Source organism: Oncorhynchus mykiss, chromosome 9 (genome assembly GCF_013265735.2).
Source record: "Oncorhynchus mykiss isolate Arlee chromosome 9, USDA_OmykA_1.1, whole genome shotgun sequence".
In the NCBI taxonomy this organism is placed as follows: domain Eukaryota; kingdom Metazoa; phylum Chordata; class Actinopteri; order Salmoniformes; family Salmonidae; genus Oncorhynchus; species Oncorhynchus mykiss.
This window is the reverse complement of record NC_048573.1, coordinates 36,716,279-36,738,077: the sequence shown is the minus strand read 5'-3', so window position 1 is coordinate 36,738,077 and position 21,799 is coordinate 36,716,279. Positions and strand designations below refer to the sequence as shown.

At 40.6% G+C, this 21,799-nt stretch overlaps 1 protein-coding gene across 4 annotated transcripts in view; it reads left to right on the top strand.

The window, feature by feature from the left end:
- LOC110531981 (FYVE, RhoGEF and PH domain-containing protein 3) overlaps positions 1 to 16,091 on the top strand; it is a 98,607-nt gene extending 82,516 nt beyond the window's left edge. For all 4 annotated transcript variants that reach the window (XM_021615535.2, XM_021615534.2, XM_036987904.1 and 1 more), the window contains 10 exons: positions 330 to 476; positions 612 to 716; positions 849 to 928; positions 1,076 to 1,106; positions 2,400 to 2,504; positions 3,251 to 3,304; positions 4,060 to 4,155; positions 4,320 to 4,454; positions 5,856 to 5,996; positions 14,020 to 16,091. In XM_021615535.2, coding sequence (XP_021471210.1) covers positions 330 to 476; positions 612 to 716; positions 849 to 928; positions 1,076 to 1,106; positions 2,400 to 2,504; positions 3,251 to 3,304; positions 4,060 to 4,155; positions 4,320 to 4,454; positions 5,856 to 5,996; positions 14,020 to 14,265 — 1,140 coding nt within the window. In that variant the 3' untranslated portion in view covers positions 14,266 to 16,091. The remainder of the gene's footprint in view (positions 1 to 329; positions 477 to 611; positions 717 to 848; positions 929 to 1,075; positions 1,107 to 2,399; positions 2,505 to 3,250; positions 3,305 to 4,059; positions 4,156 to 4,319; positions 4,455 to 5,855; positions 5,997 to 14,019) is intronic.
- The last annotated feature ends 5,708 nt before the right edge of the window (positions 16,092 to 21,799 follow it).

Below are 21,799 nucleotides of genomic sequence, written 5' to 3'. Positions count from 1 at the left end.
ATGACAGTGGTTACTCTCCTTGGGAATAGCTCGCAGAACTAGCCAGCCAGCATCCTTCACTGTCCAAACTGCGTTGGATGCGACGACTTGCGGGGAGGGAGGGTGCTTCAGTGCAGACAGGAAGCTGCCGTTTCCTGCCACTAGTTTCACAGCCTGCAGAAGAGTGAATTCTGTCTCTATGACACACCCACACACACACAGTCACACTTCTGCCCTCTGGTGTGACTTATTCTGTCTCAACAGTTTTAGTTCCCCTGACTTAAATTAATGTATCATTTTGCTCTGTATGTGTGTGTTTCATATTGTTCCATATCCTTGGTGTTCCTCAGGAGAAGATGAACAAACTGCTGCAGGTCTATGAGAGACTGGGGGGAGAGGAGGACATTGTGAACCCAGCCAACGAGCTCATCAAAGAAGGACACATCAAGAAGATGTCTGCCAAGAATGGGACGGCCCAGGACCGATACCTCTACCTGGTGAGTGGCAGAAGGAGTTGGAATGAAGAGAATGTGTAGGAATGGGACTACATCAAAGTGTGTGTGTGTATTCATGTGTCTATTTACTGTGTATTCTCATCCGTTTTCCCTTCTCTCTGTGTGTCCGTGCTGCAGTTCAACAACATGGTGCTGTACTGCGTTCCCAAGCTGAGGCTGATGGGGCAGAAGTTCAGTGTGAGAGAGAGGATCGACATCGCTGGGATGGAGGTCAGGAAAGAGGTAACGGAAGCCACTCATCTTCTCTTCTCTTGCTCCTAATTTCCTTCCATTCTGAATGGGTGACACGTAGAAGGGCCATTGCTCTTGAGTATCTCAGAGGTAAAGTGGCACTGTTCTCCTCTGCGGCTTCAGGTGCAAGAGAACGTGAAGCAGAACCTCCCTCACACGTTCGCCATCATCGGCAAGCAGCGCTCACTAGAGCTACAGGCCAGGTGAGAACTATGGAGCAATTACATCAGAGAACTGTAGAACTGTGCCTTTATTTTGTAACAGAAACACAACATTGCAGGCACAGCGGGAACTCATAGAAGTATTAATAGCTAGAGGGCTGTTGTTGAAACATTCCCTCTGTTTTTCAGGACGGCTGAGGAAAAGGAAGACTGGATACAGGTCAGGAATACCAGACCAACACTAACATGGAATGTTTTTTTAATAGGGGATTTGTGTATTAGGAACCGTATTCGTGTTACTGCGTCTTTCTTCCACACTGCCATACTGAGTTGGGAAATTGTTTCCTCTCGTTAAGCTGCTCATTAAAGCTCATTTAGCCCATTACAGCTAACTAAAGCTGGTTAAAAGGGCCCTTCGGCATTCTGAAGGACACAGAGGAACGTGTGGTGGCTCGAGACTTTGGAGAGGGCTGCACAAAGATTGTGCATACACAGTCTATTATTCACACATGAATACAGTGCTCACTACACACACAGACATACACACACACTCTCTGTTAGTGCAATAGAGAGGCCAGTCTCTGACACAGACCACTAGGCTGGATCAGAGGTCCCTGATACATTTGTCCCTCTGATGTCATGGCTGATGTCATCTCTGTATAACAGGGTCAGTCCAGACGACAACAATGTCGCTCTCTTTGTTCTCCTCTCCTCTCTTTGTATTTGTATTTATTATGGATCCTCATTAGCTGTTGCCAAAGCAGCAGCTTCTCTTCCTGGGGTCCAGCAAAATTAAGGCAGTTTATACCATTTTTAAACATTAGAATACATTCACAGATTTCCCAACACAATGTGTGACCTCAGGCCCCTACTCCACCACTACCACATATCTACATGACTAAATCTCTGTGTATGTATTGTGTGTGTGTGTGTGTGTGTGTGTGTGTGTGTGTGTGTGTGTGTGTGTGTGTGTGTGTGTGTGTGTGTGTGTGTGTGTGTGTGTGTGTGTGTGTGTGTGTGTGTGTGTGTGTGTGTGTGTGTGTGTGTGTGTGTGTGTGTGTGTGTGTGTGTGTTAATGTAGTCATGGCTGTATGTAGTACTGTGTGCCTCCCATAGTCTGTTCTGTGTGCCAGTAGTTTAGACAGGTAGCTCGGTGCATTCAACATGTCATGTCTCCTCTCATAAATAAAAGTAGTGATGAAGTCAATCTCTCCTCCACTTTCAGCCAGGAGAGACTGACGTGCATATTATTAATATTAGCTCTCTTTAACTCAGACAGGCAGAGGCCCTCTCTCTCCCTGTCTCTCCCTCTGTCTCTCTCTGTCTCTCTCCTAAGGGGCTGTAGATTGTTGTAGAATTTCTCCCATTGTAAAATCTGTGACTTCACTGCCTCTTGACTTTTACGGTAAACCAGTGAAGAATATTTTAACGGTCTGAAACTGTTAGCGGCTTATCTCCTTCTCTCCCCTCCACCTTCTCCTGTTTCTCGCTCCCCCATCCCTTCCACTTCCAGGTGATCCTGGCCACCATAGAGAAGCACAAGCAGAACAGTGAGACCTTTAACAAAGCCTTCAATAGCTCCTTCTCCAGGGACGAAGACCACCTGCCAGACTCACCGGTCAGTTAGTCTGTCTGTGTTTCTTTCTTTTCTCTCTGTCAAGCCATGCGTTAACCATCTCTATGCACGTATATATCAATAAGAAATCACTATGGCTATCTCAGAAAGTGTGTCACCGTCAGGTCTTTGTCTGACAAAGCACCTATCCTCACACAACACGCACACACACACACACACGCACACACACAGCCGTGTGTGTCACGTGTCCCTCACTGCAGACACTGATAGACACACAAAGAAGCTCTTACTTAACTCACACATACACACACACACACACAAACATGTATACTTATGAAGGAACTCTTTATTCCGTTGCACACCCACACAAACGAACACACACACTGTCAGGGTCTGTCTTTAGTTCTCCAGCACTCTCTCATGACCTAATAGGGGAAGCCCTCATGCACACTGTACAAAAATCTCTTCTGAATCTCCACTGACCCACTTTGGGCTGGCTGGACCTGGACACAGGCCAAAGTAGGAACACATGCCAGGCCTATTGTCTGTCTCTGAAGCATGGCTGCCATCTAGTGGGGACAAACACACACAGCAGCTTTAGGTAATATTCAGAGGTTGATGGTCCCATTCTCTGGCAATGTGTGAGAGCTTTGTTAGTGATATGTTGACACCTGAAATGAAGTGCTAGCCATGTAATAACACTGGATGTACTTTCAATGTAACTCATACATCTCTCCCAGGGTTAAATGTGTCACTCTGATCAGCTATTCATGTTCTTTTCTTCTCAGGGTCCCTGGAGCAGCACATCCGTAGACTCAGACAGTGAAAGACTGCAAGAGAGGGTAGGTGTCAAACGTCCTAACACAATGCATTTCCTCAGGCTCTATTGCCTGATGCTGTTGTGTTACTGACTCTGCTTTCGATTTGAAGAGCATGTATCTTTCTTTGCTACAGCATGAATGGCATCGCCCCCACATAGTAATAGAAACCATACAATGGGCAATATAATGTGAATACATTGTACCACGAATGACTGAGTTCATAACAAGAAGTACATTGATCTCTCCTATTCTAATGCCGGGATGTCTGTCTGTGTTTGAGGTAGCAAGACAATGGTAGTGTTACAATGGTAGTGGATCTATAATCCACACAGTAGGCTGCAGAGAGGTATAAATAGCAAGTTGTCTTCTCTATGGGGATAGCATCACTAGCTCACTCTCTAGTAGCGGTGGGGGGTGGCTGTGGAGAGATGAGACACGATCAGGGGGTGAATATCACACTCCCTACCACAATGCAAATGTGCTAAACGGCTGGTGGGGCTATCTATGCCCCAGTCTGAGAGAGCAGAGGGAGGGGCTTCTATTTTCACTTTTCGTTTATAGAGGAAGATGTTGGGAGTGGGAGAGAAAGAATAGGGTAGATAACAGAGAGAGTGGGGAAGTGGCAAGATAGAGAGAGAAAGGGCCCTCATAGTCCCCTTCATCCAACTATTTCAGGGCAGGGTTACTTAGGTAACACCAAGATGTATTGAGACAAGATGACCTTGTGATTGGACAGATCTTGATACATTGTTTGTATGTGTTTCTCTGTTTTCCAGAAAAGTTCCAAGAAGAAGGAAAAGGAGACATGTAAAGGCTGCAACGAGAGCTTCAACTTTACCAAGCGCAAGCACCACTGCAAAGCCTGTGGAGCGGTGAGCACAGAGAGGGAGAGGAGGTTGGGGGCTGGAACAGTTAGTGCCAGGATGCTGCATTTTCATCAGTTGATGTCCTGTATAATTGATTTTCAGTTGTCTAAATATTTTTTTTTCTCGCTCCATTCCTCTCTTCCTCTTTCACTCTTCCCCTCCCTCTGCAGGCCATCTGTGGTAAATGCTCTAAGATGTTGGAGAATAAGACGTGTCGTGTGTGTCCCGAGTGCTTCGAGACTAGCCAGGGCCCTGAGGGGCCTGCAGGGGGCCCAGTAGAGCTGAAGAGGAAAGCTACAGCCGAGGTGAGGACGGACTCTCAGCTTATACTATAGAAAAGAGTAGAATACAACTTAATTGAAACAAATTTTCCATCCAGAGACTTCCTTTTGGCTTCCCCTCACAAACAACATAAGACAATCAAACATCATACTTATTGTATAATGCACAGTGTTGTTGAGATGCTAGCATGGACAGGCTGCACCGAGTGGACTCCCTGCAGAGCAGGTCTGAGGAAGGGAGTTGGAGTATGGAGGTTAGCAGCGGGCACACTATCACAGTTGCAGCCTCTGGAGAGAGCGGCATAAGCACGTTAGTTGCACCAGCATGACAGAGAAGACAGAGCCCAGCCCAGACAGGCCCACAGAGCATCATGCACCTCTATCAATCAAACACACATATTCTTATCTGTGTCAGTTTCAGGCTGTCTAGACTCAGGTGTTTTTTTTACGGGTATTTGGGCCTAAACACACACACACACACACACACACACACACACTAGAGAAATAGAACAGTGGTACACACAGTCTATAGTCTGCACGGCTCAATAAGATCCATCTCTGTGTGTGTACCAGGAGTCAAGGTGAACTAGTGTTCAATAGATTGCTTGTGTAGAGCACAGCGTATAACAGAGACTGGATGAAGCAGATCGTTGTGTCTTTAAGCCTGTAAGCAATCCTGAACAATATCTCTATAATATACTGTAATATCTTTGTTTTATTGCAGTATCATTATTCATGTCTATCAAGCCCACAGTGCTCCTTGTAAAAGAAACTCACTCACTCACTCACTCACTCACTCACTCACTCACTCACTCACTCACTCACACACAGCAATATTAAGTAACCTCTATTTGAGAACAAGTACCATGACTAGTTAAGGGGCTTAGTGGAAAGCAGCAGACCCTGCTGAGTAAGTAGTCTCTCCACTTCATGCCTATGATGCAGCAACTGAGCAGTCTAATCTGTCTGTCTTGGGGTTATACTGTCTCACACGCGCAAACTAGATCTTTCACAGTAGCAGTACCATAATGACAGTGATCTGCAGTGGTATTATTTCCCACCAAGGGGGGCTACAGCACCACATCAGTAACAGTGGGGCAGCAGCATGAACACCTGTCCATGTCCAAATCTCCCAATAAATGTTTCCTATATGCTGGACACCAGGTTTGTTATGTAAGCGAATGTCCCAGACCTTTATCCTCGAGTGCCCCTTAAACGTCCAGGCTGATTATCACTTTGAATTAAAAGTAGAATTGATAGTGAAAGTGAATTCCAATTCCAAACGTTGGTTTGTGCATGGGGAAAGAGCTACTGTAATTGTGTTGAACTATAGAATATTATTTCATTATTGGCACCCACTGCAGTAGATCAACTTTGTGACTGGGCCTTTAACTCTGCCTCCTGTGTGTGTCTCTGTCTCTCCAGAAGCAGGTGTCTCTGTCGGGGGACAACTGTCTGCTGTGTGCCCAGCTGCAGGTGCAGGAGAAGGGCAAGAGCTGGACCAAGACCTGGGTGGCCATCACCAAGACTGAACCACTGGTGCTCTACCTGCAGACCAGCGGACAGGTAAGGGTTAAACTCACACACACCTGTGTCTGTCTTTATCTGTGTCTTTGTACCGCTGTCTTGTCTACATCCTGTCTCCATGCCCAGGTCACCTGTATATGTAGGTAGAGGTTTCCCCTAACAACTGACACAGGGTCAGTTATTTTTCATCCCATCAATGATATTTTGTGTGTCAATGTGCTTTACACCTCCTGTACTGTAAAGTCTGTGTCCTTGTCATGTGTGTTCCCACTGTCTGTACTCAGTAGATTTGGGTCAGGGGGATTTGTCTGTCCTCAATCTCACCTCAGATGGAGCTTCTGCTGCTCAGCTGGCTGAGTCTCACACTGTTAATACCATGGTGTTATTACTTGATTATTACTCTATTATTACACTGTTATTACCATGTCATTGTTACTCTATTACTACACTGTAATTACCATGGCGATATTACTCATTCTACGCTTTTAACTACAATTGTGATATTACTCTTATTACACTGTAATTACCATGGCGTTATTACTCTAATAAACTAATTACCATGGTGTTGTTACTCTATTACAATGTAATTACCATGGTGTTATTACTCTATTATGCTGTAATTACCATGGTGTTATTACTCTATTTCACTGTAATTACCATGGTGTTATTAAACGAATTACCATGGTGGTATTACTCTATTACTACACTAATTACCATGGTATTATTACTCTAATAAACAAATGACCATGGTGTTATTACTCTAATAAACTGTAATTACCATGGTGTTATTGCTCTGCCATTACACTGTAATTACCATGGTGTAGTTACTCTATTATTACACTAATTACAATGGTGTTATTACTCTAATAAACTGTAATTACCATGGTGTTATTACTTGAATAAACTGTAATTACCATGGTGTTATTACTCTGTTATTACACTAATATCCATGGCGGTATTACTCTGTTATTACACTGCAATTATCATTGTTATTACTCGAAAAATCTGTAATTAGCATGGTGTTATAACTCTCTTTTAACACTAATTACCATGGTGTTTTTACTCTTGTTTTACAATAATTACAATGTGTTATTTCTCTAATAAACTGTAGTTACCGTGGGGTTATTACTCTAATAAACTAATTACAATGTGTTATTACTCTAAAAACGGAAATTACCATGGTGTTATTACTCTATTATTACGCTAATGGACATGGTGTTATTTCTCTAAAACGAATTACCGTGATGGTCTTACTCTAATTTCCATGGTGGTATTACTAATTTATTATGCCGTAATTGTCATGGTGTTATTACTCTGAAAAGCTGTAATTACCATGGCTTTATTCATCTGTTATTGCTCTGCCATTACACTGTAATTACCATGGTGTAGTTACTCTATTATTACACTAATTACAATGGTGTTATTACTCTAATAAACTGTAATTACCATGGTGTTATTACTCTAATAAGCTGTAATTACCATGGCTTTATTCATCTGTTACATTGTAATTACCATCGTGTTATTACTTCAATAAACTGTAATTACCATGTTGATATTACTCTATTATTACGCTAATTGCCATGGTGTTATTACTCTAATAAACGAATTACAGTGATGGTATTACTCTAATTTCCATGGTGGTATTACTCTATTATTACACTCTAATTGTCATGGTTTTATTTCTTTAAAAAGCTGTAATTACCATGGTGTTATTACTCTAGTACACTGTAATTACCATGGTGTTGTTACTCTGTTATTACAGTGTAATGACCATGCCGATATTACTCTGTTATTACACTGTAATTACCATGGTGTTATTCCTTTAATAAACTGTAATTACCATGGTGTTTTTAAACTAATGACCATGGTGGTATTACTCTAATAACCCAATTAACATGGTGGAATTACTCTAATAAACTGTAATTACCAAGGTATTATTACTCTACTATTAGACTAATTACCATGTTGTTATTACTCCATTACACTGTAATTACCATGCTGTTATTACGCTAATAAACTTTAATTACCATGGTGTTATTACTTGAATAAACTGTAATTACCATGGTGTTATTACTCTTATTACACTAATATCCATGGCGGTATTACTCTGTTATTACACTGCAATTATCATTGTTATTACTCGAAAAATCTGTACTTAGCATGGTGGTAACTCTCTTTTAACACTAATTACCATGGTGTTATTACTCTTGTTTTACAATAATTACAATGTGTTATTTCTCTAATAAACTGTAGTTACCGTGGGGTTATTACTCTAATAAACTAATTACAATGTGTTATTACTCTAAAAAACGGAAATTACCATGGTGTTATTACTCTATTATTACGCTAATGGCCATGGTGTTATTACTCTAAAACTAATTACCGTGATGGTCTTACTCTTAATTTCCATGGTGGTATTACTCATTTATTACGCCGTAATTGTCATGGTGTTATTACTCTGAAAAGCTGTAATTACCATGGTGTTATTACTCTAATAAACTGTAATTACCATGGTGTTGTTACTCTGTTATTACACTGTAATTACCATGCCGATATTACTCTGTTATTACACTGTAATTACCATGGTGTTATTCCTCTAATAAACGGTAATTACCATTATGTTATTACTCTAATAACCGTAATTACGCTAGAGTTATTAAACTATTTACCATCGTGGTATTTCTCTAATAACCCAATTACCATGGTGGTATTTCTCTTATAACCCAATTAACATGGTGTTATTAATCTAATAAACAAATTACCATGGTGTTATTACTCTAATAAACTGTAATTACCATGGTGTTATTAAACTAATAACCATGGTGGTATTACTCTAATAACCCAATTAACATGGTGGAATTACTCTAATAAACTGTAATTACCAAGGTATTATTACTCTACTATTAGACTAATTACCATGGTGTTATTACTTGAATAAACTGTAATTACCATGGTGTTATTACTCTGTTATTACACCGTAATTACCATGGTGGTATTACTCTGTTATTACACTGCAATTATCATGGTGTTATTACTCTGATAATCTGTAATTAGCATGGTGTTATAACTATTTTGACACTAATTACCATGGTGTTATTACTCTATTATTACAATAATTGCAATGTGTTATTTCTCTAATAAACTGTCGTTACCATGGGGTTATTCCTCTAATAAACTAATTACAATGTGTTATTACTCTATTATTAAACTGTAATTACCATGGTGGTATTACCCTGTATTTGACACATTTCCGTGATGCTATTATTATATTACACTATAATTACCATGGTGTTATTACTGTAATACATTTTAATTACCATGGTGTTATTACTCTACAAACTGTAATTACCATGGTGTTATTACGCTATTAATAAACTAATTACCATGGTGGTGATACTCTAATAACCCAATTAACATGGTGGTATTACTCTAATAAACTGTAATTACCATGATGTTATTACTCTAATAAACTGTAATTACCATGGTGTTATTACTTGAATAAACTGTAATTACCATGGTGTTATTACTCTGTTATTACACTGCAATTACCATGGCGGTATTACTGTTGTTACACTGCAATTATCATGGTGTTATTATTATTATTTTTACACTAATTACCATGGTGTTATCACTCTATTTTTACGATAATTACAATGTGTTGTTACTCTAATAAACTGTAGTTAACATGTGGTTATTTATCTGTTATTAGACAAATTTCCATGGTGTTAATACTCTATTACACTGTAATTACCATGGTGTTATTACTGTAATAAACTGTAGTTACCATGGTGTTATTACTATAATAAATTGTAATTACCATGGTGTTATGACTCAAATTAACTGTAATTACCATGGTGTTATGACTCTGTTATTACACTGTAATTACCATGAAGTTATTACTCTAATAAACTGTAATTACCACGGTGTTATTACTCTAATAAACTATTTACCATTGTGTTATTACTCTATTATTACACTGTAATTACATGGCGGTATTACTTTGTTGTTACACTGTAATTACCATGGCGTCATTACTGTAATAAACAGTAATTACCATTGTGTTATTACTCTAATAAACTGTATTTACCATGGTGTTATTACTCTATTATTACACTGTAATTAACATGGTGTTATTCCTCTAAGCTGTAATTACCATGGTGTTATTACTCTATTATTACACTGTAATTAACATGGGGGTATTACTCCCTTATTAGACTGTAATTTTCATGATGTTATTACTCTAGTTCATTCTAATTAACATGGTGTTATTACTCTAATAAACTGTAATTGTCATGGTGTTATTACTCTATTATTACGCTGTAATTAACATGGCGGTATAACTGTTATTACACTGTAATTCCCATAGTTTTATTACTCTATTACACTATAATTATCATGGTGTTACTCTATTACAATAATTACCATGGTGCTATTACTCTGTTACTACCATTGTGTTATTACTCTATTATTATGCTGTAATTCCCATGGCGTTATTACTGTTATTACACTGTAATTCCCATAGTGTTATTACTCTATTACACTGTAAATATCATGGTGTTACTCTATTACAATAATTACCATGGTGCTATTACTCTGTTATTACCATTGTGTTATTACTCTATTATTACACTGTAATTACCATGGCGTTATTACTTTATTATTATACAGTAATTACCATGGCGGTATTACTCTATTATTTCACTGTGTGACCAGAGGTGGCACTCTGGGGCCTCTTCTTAAAGGTGGCGGGGACTTGCTAGGTGGAATTTTAACGATTGATGGAATGAATAATAACTGTTAGGGGAAACCTTCTTCCCTCTCGTCAGAGTGCTTCACCACTGTCCACCACGGTATAGTATAGGTACAGTATGCAGACATAACCGGGGCTGAAAACTAGCGATGGGACGATTGATACCGGAGCGCCAGTGCTCCAATGCAGTTTTCAAAGCACTACTGATCCGAAACAATGTACCGATGCTCGTTTCAAAGTCACATTACTTTGACATCAATGACGTACGAAGCTTCGTTTGATCACGTGGTTTTTCAAACTGTGTGTTGCCAAATGCAAGACCCCAATGATTTCGCTGTGGTTCCGGTGCTTTCTTCGATTCCAAGCTGCTTTCAAACACCAACCTCTACTTGACACCCTACTTACAATTTTAGTTAGGATTTTTTTCATGGAACATTATAGCTGAAAGGTAGCTCAGCAGATATAGAACACTCAGACGACAGGGAATGGGGTCGAATACCGGCAAAGTCATATTATTTAGAAAATTGTTTTATGTGAAACCATACTTTCTGCACATTGTTGTGCAAACAATTAGTTTTATTTAGTGAAGTATTAGCTTCTGTCTTAAGCATCCTAAATAATGCCATAGATTTTTTGACAGCAAAAAAATTGAAGCGTGATGGAAGGTTGCGAACCTGTATGGTAACTGATAGTAGGCTACTAAGACCTGCAACTAACCTCCACGCCACAGAGATTTGCTGAATATTGTAGAAAACACGTCTATTTGAACATAAAACAATGTTTTTCATTGCCGACCAGTAGATGTCACTAATGTGCATTGTGTTAAAAGCTCAGCGTAGTGAACCATTTTCCGGCACAATTTGGTAAAACCCCCAAAAGCTACTGAAAACCAGTCCCTGTAGCCTCTGCCCATTCCGTTTTAGAGACCAAAATCCCAACAAAATCCTTTCTCTGCGACAATCCCAGGCAGGCAGAAAGCTGACATCCCCTGGCAAAAGATTAAGATTAATGATTGTTAGATGAGCATTTTTGTATGATTCAATAGAAACTGTGGAAAGAGGAGGGGGAGGGGAGGAAGCTTACAGTGCATTTGGAAAGTACTGTATTCAGACACCTTGACTTTTTCCACATTTTGTTACGTTACAGCCTTATTCTAAAATGTATTTAACTGTTTTTTTTTTCATCATCAATCTACACACAATACCCCATAACGACAAAGCAAAAACAGGTTTTTAGAAATGTTTACAAATGTATAGAAAAATATATGAAATATTCGGACCCTTTACTCAGTACTTTGTTGAAGCACCTTTGGCAGCGATTACAGCCTCAAGTCTTCTTAGGTATGACATTACAAGCTTGGCAAACCTATATTCAGTGGTGGCAAAAGTACCCAATTGTCATACTGGAGTAAAAGTAAAGATACCTTAATAGAAAATGACTCAAGTAAAAGTGAAAGTCACCCAGTAAAGTACTCGCAAGTAGAAATCTAAAAGTATTATTGTTTTAAATATACTTATGTATCAAAGTAAATGTAATTACTGAAATATACTGAAAGTATCAAAAGTAAAAATATAAATATTTTAAAATTCCTTATATTAAGCAAACCAGACAGCACCATTTTCTTTCATTTTTAAATGTATCGATAGCCAGGGGCAACAAAGATAATTTACAAACAAAGCATGTGTTTGGTAAATCCGCCAGATCAGAGACAGTAGGGATGACCAGCGATGTTATCTTGTGTGAATTAGACAATTTTTCTGTCCTGCTAACCAAAGAAAATGTAACAGTACTTTTGAGTGTCAGGGAAAATGTATGGAGTAAAAAGTACATTATTTTCTTTAGGAATGTAGTGAAGTAAAAGTTGTGTAAAATATAAATAGTAAAGTAAAGTGCAGATACCCCAAAAGACGACTTAAGTAAAAATACTTGAAAGTAGTTCTTAAAGTAGTTCTTACACCACTGCCTATATTTGGGGAGTTTCTCCTATTCTGCTCTGCAGATCCTCTGAAGTTCTGTCATGTTGGATGGGGAGCGTCTCTGCACAGCTATTTTCAGGTCTCTCCAGAGATGTTCGATCCGGTTCAAGTCCGGGCTCTGGCTGGGCCACTCAAGGACATTCAGAGACTTGTCCCGAAGCCAGTCCTGCGTTGTCTTGGCTGTGTGCTTAGGGTCATTGTCCAGTTGGAAGGTGAACCTTCGCCCCAGTCTGATGTCCTGAGCGGTCTGGAACAGGTTTTCATCAAGGATCTCATTGCTCCGTTCATCTTCCCCTCGATCCTGACTAGTTTCCCAGTCCCTGCATGGTGCCATGTTTCCTCCAGACGAGACTCTTGGCATTCAGGCCAAAGAGTTCAATCTTGGTTTCATCAGACCAGAGAATCTTGCTTCTCATGGTTTGAGAGTCCTTTAGGTGCCTTTTGGCAAACACCAAGGGGGCTGTCATGTGCCTTTTACTGAGATGTGGCTTCCGTCTGGCCACTCTACCATAAAGACCTGATTGGTGGGGTGCTGCAGAGATGGTTGTCCTTCTGGAAGGTTCTTCCAACTCCACAGAGGAACTCTGGAGCTCCGTTAGAGTGACCATTGAGTTGTAGGTCACTTCCCTGACCAAGGCCCTTCTCCCCTGATTGCTCAGTCTGGCTGGGCAGCCAGTTCTAGGAAGAGTATTGGTGGTTATAAACTTCTTCCATTTAAGAATGATGGAGGCCACTGTGTTCTTGGGGACTTTCACTGCTGCAGACATTTTTTTGGTACCCTTCCCCATATCTGTGCCTCAACACAATCCTGTCTGGGAGCTCTACTGACAGTTCCTTTGACATCATGGCTTGGTTTTTGCTCTGACATGCACTGTCAACTGTGGGACCTTATATAGACAGGTGTGTGCCTTTCCAAATCATGTCCAATCAATTGAATTTATCACAGGTGTCAAGTTGTATCAAGTGTATCAAATCAAGTTGTAGAAGTGAGACAGGATGCATCTGAGCTCAATTTTGAGTCTCATAGCAGGGTGTGAATACTTATATAAATAATGTATTTCAGTTTTTTATTTTTAATAAATTTGCAAAAATGTCAAAAGATATTTTTTGCTTTGTCATTATGGGGTATTGTGTGTAGATTGATGAGGAAAATACATTTTAGAAAAAGGCTGTAACGCAATAAAATGAAAAAGTTGTGGGGTCTGAATACTTTCCGAATGCACTGTATGCATGTGCCTTATGAAATAAAATCTATCCCCCTGCATTAAAGGAGGGGAAAACTGCACTGTTATGCTTCCTTTTGACTCTGATTGGCATGTTTGTTGTGTCTCTTCAGGACTCTCGCGGGGCACGGGCCATTCCCCTTCCGGGGTTTGAGGTGAGCGTGGTAGCGCCATCAGCAACAGAGAAGTCTGAGCTTAAGCACGCGTTCCAGCTGAGTCACTCCCAGCAGGCTTTGCTGTTCAGCGCCCAGGATACAGAAGTCCAGGCCAAGTGGGTGGAGCTTCTCTCTAGAGCTGCCCGCGGGGAAACGCCCACAGACACACCCTTCAGCCTGACGGAGCACAGGGAAAGCCAATAGGGCGGCTCCGCTGAAACCACATGACCCCCCCATCCCACCTTTCACCCCTCTCCTGTGGACAGAGCACAAGTTACTTGAATTCACTTTTCCTTTGCACTTTTTATTTTCTTTGAAGGGAGGGAAGATTTCCCCCCCTCTGCTGCCACTTCACCCTTTCCTCCACCAGACACACTTTCATTTACATGCAGATTTGCTCTCTCTTTCATTCGCACACTCTATCTCTCTCTCTCTCACACACACACACACACATTACACATACACACCTGTTTCACCAACTCCGCCACCATTGAATGTGTGGTTATGTTATATTTCTCTCGGTGTTGATTTAATGTTTAGAATTATAGCCGAAGGCATTTATTAAATGGATCCTGTATGATTTTGTAAAAAGGTGAAGTTCCTTGTACATTGTGTGACTGTGAACCATTAACCCCTGTCGGTCTGTCTGTATGTGTGTGTGTGTTGCCCCTGTGTTTTATTTCAGTATTCAATGTTAGCGTATTGAACCCCACATGCAGATACCCCCTCTCCCCACCACTGTGGACCCAGTGGCAGCTCAGTAGTGATTGTACAGTGTGTATACTATCGTGTGTCATTAACTAAAATAACTCAATTTTAACTTAAGAGATGTGAACGAACGCTTGTGGCTGGCCACCTGAAGCTCCCACAATCAGCCTCCCAAACTCCTCACACCCCAAACACACCCTACTCCCTTGCTGTGTCCCATTCTTTTAAAAATGATGTTCTTTCTTTGCTCTCTCTCCTTTGTAAGCCACTTAATCTGACTGGATAGTCGATTCAATATGGTGGATTTTGTTCCTCTTCCACTAGTAGACTGGGTGGAGTTCCTGCCAATGTTGTTTTGACCTGTCCAGTAACTGAAGAGAGGAAGCCACTGTAAAGGATTAGGACATTACTTACCACAGATCTAAGATCAGCTTCCCCTCCCCAAATCACCATGTTGGGAAACAACGCAAAACTGGCCTTAAATCAGTTTCTACAGACAATGTATAGCTAGTCCCTGGCTCCTGTATGGTCTTAATCCCTCCCTCCCCTCTCTATCAACTCTGCCCTCAGCGGCCAGGAATATACTCCCACTTCCTGTTTCTACTGCTCACCTGCTCTGCCCCTTCTGGTCACGTGATATAAACCATATCCACAATACAAGTACTGGCTAAGCTAATTTAAGCTTGATCCAAAAATGTGGTCGGAGGCTTCGTATGGAGGGTGTGACGCAATTGCGGAGCCTTCAGAGGCATGCAGAGGCCAAATCAATCGTCCTACCACATCGCCATGCGCCTCTCAAATTTTGTAACAATGCGGAGGGCTCCGTATAGCTCCACATTGACATGATTGGTTGATGGTAGGTGGGGGCGGTACATCCTGTATAAATACAAACTCACTTTCTTGACAACTTCCTTCACAATAGCTCTGCCCTGCTCCGCTAAACGCAAGAAGTATGAAAGCCCTGATGTTCTGCGGAGGCTGCATCGCAGAGGCAGCAACTTTGGATCTCGGATTGACCATGCAAAGCCTTTAAGACAGTGTTTTTTGCCTTGTCTCCCTCTACCCCCCAATCCCCCTGGCACCAGCTTGTAAATAACCAGAGGACTGTTCAGTGGCTCTCTATGTGCATGTATAAACTCACTCATATTTATGTACCGTACTCTGAAAACCCCAGTGCCCCTCTTTCCTCTTTGTCGTACTGTAAAGTGAGCAGACTCTGTATTGCGTGTTTTAACCCTGGCTTGTGCACTGTGGACAAGCAGTCAAGCATACCATCAATAAAAAGACGAATGGCTCACTCAGTGTTATACTGTCCACCATGATCCCTCTAGTGTCCTGTCGGTTTGTGTTCTCTCTCTCTCTCTCTCTCTCTCTCTCTCTCTCTCTCTCTTTGTCTCCTTCCTCCTATCGCTCTGTAAATGGGTCTCTTTCTTATGTAATTTCCATTCCCCAAGTTGAGGCAATGTTTGATCAAGTATGAATATTGGATCTCATGCTATGTTTGTCAAGTAGCCCTACACTACACTAATAGATGGAGAGAGGTACTGAATGCTTACTTGCAAACTATGCAAACCTGATGTGTAAGTGACTTTTGAACTAACGCTCGCACTTGTCTTTTCTTAATAGCGCTGAATTTGCTGATAGCTACTTTATTGAGGAAAACATTTACTTATTGTGAGTATAATATGTGGTTGTCTAACCTAGCTATCTTAAGATGAATGTACTAACTTTAAGTCACTCTGGATAAAATGTAAATGCAACGTCTATGGATTTAGGATTTAGTTTATCATGAATGTAAAGTGATGGACCAATCGTCTTGGAATGTTACCAGGTAACTGAAATTAGATCCTCCATTGACTGGGTTGACAGTCTCTCCTAACAGTGATATCATACATCAAACATCCATCAGATATAAAATACCAGCAGATATTTGACCTTATCTTTGGATAGGGTGCAGATGGATTAGGGGTGTGTGCGCGTGCGTGCGTGCGCGCGAGAGCGAGAGAGATAGATAGACAGGATGAATAACTGGCCTTGATGAAGAAAGGAAACCTATCTGAATTAACTGAAGGCCTATAGCGCTGTGGGACAATTTTATACCGTCATTCCCCAGTCACATCTCTCCATGAGAGCAGAACAATACGTATCTACTTTACATTATGAAAACAAAAGCCTCTCAGGTTGGTAAGCCAGAACATTTTGTAATACAACACAAGTAGTCATAAAGCCTTTGAGCTTATCTAAGCCACAGTGTGAGTGTGTCCCTGAGAAGGGTTATGTGTACTAGAGAATAGAACGTTACAAATGACATCACTGATAATGTGAATTTTGTCTGTGTGCTTTTTACATGTCCTTTGGTCATTGTATTACAGTACTGTATGTGATGGTCAGTGATTCTATAATGTCTTTTGACTGTCTCGCTGGCTGTCTCCAGGACGTACGTGCTTCTGCCTTCGTACCAGAGGTATCTGTGTCTGAAACTACACAGACTGATCTGGTTTGGTCAGAAAGGAGGGGAATAGCGAAACCCAGGTATAGTAGGAGGGTTAAACCACAGCAAGAGAGCAGTGGGGAATAACAGGGCTGCCCTAACACACATTCCACAAACTCTTATACCTTTTCTCAGCTCTTTGTTTTCCACCCTGCAATGACCTGAGGTTTGTGTGTGTTAACACCTGCATATTTGTGTGTGGGTCTGTGCATGTGTGTGTGATGGGTGTGCGTGTGTGCTGTGTGTGATAAAGAAGGACAGTTATAGATGGTGTGAACCCCATCTTTTTAAAGCAATTTGAGCTGCCAAAGTGATGTATTAAAAATGTGCCCCTCTCCCAAGCTGAGAGCTGTGGTGCAGAGAGATAGTCCCTAAAATGCTGACGGTTACTTCCTGTCATAGTTTACACGCAGTTAGAACTGAGTGCTGGGTGCATTGTGTCGCTGCTAGACAGAGACCATGCTGAGAAACACTTCAAGTTTTTCCTTTCAAAAGAAAACTACATTTCTATGGGATTTTTTTTCCAACTTTTTGGTTGGTAGCAAAGCCAGATTTCGAGCAGCATATCTCCCCAGGCAGCAGAGGCAGTTTCAAGTATCTGGAGGCTGGGGATTTTGAAGTAGAGCAGCAAAACTGTTTTGTCTTTCCCTAATTGTTCATAGTGCCATATTTTGTTTTTGTGAATTAGGGATGCTACTCTGTTTCATACGGATCCTTTCTCTCCTGCTCCTCTCTGTAGGCACCAGCTGACTGGCTAATAAAATGTGTATGTGCGCACGTGTTTGTGTGTGTGTGCATTAGAAAATAGCACAGAAAGAAAAAGACAGAGTACCCAACCCAGTTCTTCTGTGTACAGTCAGATCCACCAAGGTAGCGTAGGGTGTGTTACTTTGGCCTCTACCAGGAGCCTCAAGGCTCGTCCTAATGACTTCATTCATCAAGGCCACAAACCTGCTTTCATCAACACAACAGACATGTTAGGTCCAACATGGCTGCTATCATTGCCAGCAACTCAATAGAGAACCGCTTTAAGTCAGGTCAAAGAACACATTTCCATACAGCCTTAGTTCTGCTGTGAGATATCTTACCACCCCGTGCCAAGCAATATTTTTACTGTGTACCAGGCTGCAGGGTGGGATTGGATGTCTAATATTCCCCAAACACAGCTGATTAGAATAGTTTTAATGTAGATGTGGATGCTTTTAAGGCCACTGGAATGTAAAGGCTCTAACCAGTGTCTGTTTGTGAGTGGGTTCACACACAAAGCTAGCGTTTCCAGTGACTGTTTGTCACACAGACAGACACACCCACAGCAAAGCTTTTGTTGCGCTGCTTGGCAAGACTATGTCGACATTTCTTCATTTGTGTCGGGGAAGTCGGTTGCAACTGTCATTTGGTTTCCTGGCATTTTCGTGGTACAGTATGTTGAGATATGTAAATGTCCTCAGAAGTCGGTTTTCTCAGAGGTTGTGTTTCAGAAGCCATAGGTTCCTGTCATATCTGTCCTGTGTGGTAAAGGAACAAACTTTATCCGGTTTTGTATTGTGTCAGAAGTCAGTCTCAAAAGAGGACAAAGCTTCACAGGTGATTTGCCTTGACAATTTTAATCTAAACAGTCCTTCCACAGCTACAGTCTTACTCACAGCTTTCAAAATCTAGGAATCACAAGCTTTAACCTCAAGCCCTGAAAGGTGGTCCTGTGTTTGAATATACTGTATAAAGACATTTACTAGATGGTAACATAATGACACAATACAATGCTATCCCACATCTTAAAAAGCATGCATTCCCATTCACAGACTCACAGCCAGAAGCAGGAGGCTTAACATTGCATCATTACTCGCTAATTAAAGCTGCTAAAGTGGAAGTGACAACGTTTTAGGAACATGAACTCTTATTAAAATATTTTCATATACACCGCCAGGAAGAATATGACACATTTTGTACATTTTCATACATTCATTGGAATGTTTGGGAATGACGTAGTGTAAGGCATTTGTGAAAATTCTATAGCAATATAATGTGGGAAAGCCGTGCGTTTGGGTAATTAATAGACACTGCAATAAATAAAACCGAATAAAAACATCTGTCTTGTCCAGGACTGGACTCTACACAGACCCGTGCGCCATAGCTAATCATAGCTACAGTAGGCCTACTGTATATACAAATAAACCATGCTTATTTGTATATACAAATAGTCTGTGAGACCAGTCTGAGCAAAGTGATTCACATTTCTTGCCGGCTAACCAAATGACACCTGCATCTCGAGCTGTAGCCACAGAAAAAGTGGACCACTCATCTACTGACACAACATCCTCCCAGCAGATAGCTAGCTAGCTAACGTTAGGCTCTGTGTTTTTAGCTTGGTTAAGGAATAGCTACATTAATAGATAAGATAGCCTATTAGCTATGATATGACTGACTTGTGATTATTGCTAGTTTCATTGTATTGACATTCCCAGCCTTATTTACATTCTTCTGTTTTGTCCAAGATATTGAGTAATTGAAACTGAAACGGATGGCTGGAGGAATCAAACCATGTACCAGGCCAGCTGTGGTATAAAACCTGAAAACAGTATTTGTTGGAATACCAAGACATTTATTGGAGAATTATACCTTACTCAATGTTATGGAACTTTGAGTCGAGTATAATCTATTTTTAAAGCCTCTTATAAAGTGTTTTTTGTAACATAAACTGGGAATTTTACATTTTGACTAATATCATGATTGTCTGTTTGTTTCATATCTGCATAGTTAAAACGCTGTCAGTTCTACTTTAAGCTGAATGTAATGTTGATGAGTGCAAGGTTCATTTAACTGTGGGAGTGTGTTTCAGAGAGTGACCAGTGTTTTCCCTGCGCAGGGAACTAGAACAACTGCGATTTCTCCAACTAAAGAAAGATAAATCGACTAAGTCTCCACCCTTAAAAACCTATCCCTGTAGAGGAGACATTTATCAGGAAAAAAACAGAGTAATTTCATGGGACATTAACACATCTCACAACAGATATCAGCTTCCCCCTTGAGAGTGTTCAACCTGAAAACAACCTGCCTACTGCACAGTGTACACACGCACATGCACATGCGCATGCATGCACACATACGCACATATACAGTTGTGTCAGAAGTTTACATACACCTTAGCCAAATACATTTAAACTCAGTTTTTCACAATTCCTGACATTTAATCCAAGTAAATATTCCCTGTCTTAGGTCAGTTAGGATCACCACTTTATTTTAAGAATGTGAAATGTCAGAATAATAGTAGAGAGTGATTTATTTCAGCTTTTATTTATTTCATCACATTCCCAGTGGGTCAGAAGTTTACATACACTCAATTAGTATTTGGTAGCATTGCCTTTAAATTGTTTAACTTAGGTCAAACGTTTCAGGTAGTCTACCACAAGCTTCCCACAATAAATTGTGTGAATTTTGGTCCATTCCTCCTGACAGAGCTGGTGTAACTGAGTCAGGTTTGTAGGCCTCCTTACTCGCACACACTTTTTCAGTTCTGCCGACAAACTTTCTATAGGATTAACTTCTTATGACTGGGGGGCAGTATTGAGTAGCTTGGATGAATAAGGTGCCCAGAGTAAACTGCCTGCTACTCAGGCCCAGAAGCTAAGATATGCATATTATTAGTAGATTTGGATAGAAAACACTCTGAAGTTTCTAAAACTGTTTGAATGATGCCTGTGAGTATAAAAGAACTCAAATGGCAAGCAACAACCTGAGAAAAAAATCCAACCAGGAAGTGGGAAATCTGAGGTTTGTAGGTTTTCAAGTCTTTGCCTATCCAAGATAGAGTGTAAATTTGGTACGATTGCACTTCCTAAGGCTTCCACTAGATGTCAACAGTCTTTAGAACCTTGTTTCAGGCTTCTACTGTGAATAAGAGCTGTTCGACTAATGGGTCTGGCAGAATGCCATGAGCTAAGTAATACGCGTGGCCGTGAGAGCGAGCTGCGTTCCATTTCATTTCTAAAGACAAAGCAATTGTCCGGTTGGAACATTATTGAAGATTTATGATAAAAACATCCTAAAGATCGATTCTATACATCGTTTGACATGTTTCTACAAACTGTAATTGAACTGTTTTTACTTTTTGTCTGGACCTAGTTCTCGCGCCTTGTGAATTTGGATTTGTGAACTAAACGCGCGAACAAAAAGTAGGTATTTGGACATAAATTATGGACTTTATCGAACAAAACAAACATTTATTGTGGAACTGGGATTCCTGGGAGTGCATTCCGATGAAGATCATCAAAGGTAAGGGAATATTTATAATGCTATTTCTGACTTCTGTTGACTCCACAACATGGCGGGTATCTGTATGGCTTGTTTTGGTCTCTGAGCGCTGTACTCAGATTATTCCATGGTGTGCTTTCGCTGTAAAAAGCTGTAAAGCTTTTTTGAAATCTGACACAGCGGTTGCATTAAGGAGAAGAATATCTTTAATTCCATGCATAACAGTTCTATTTTCATCAACATTTATGATGATTATTTCTGTAAATTGATGTGGCTCTCTGCAAAATCACA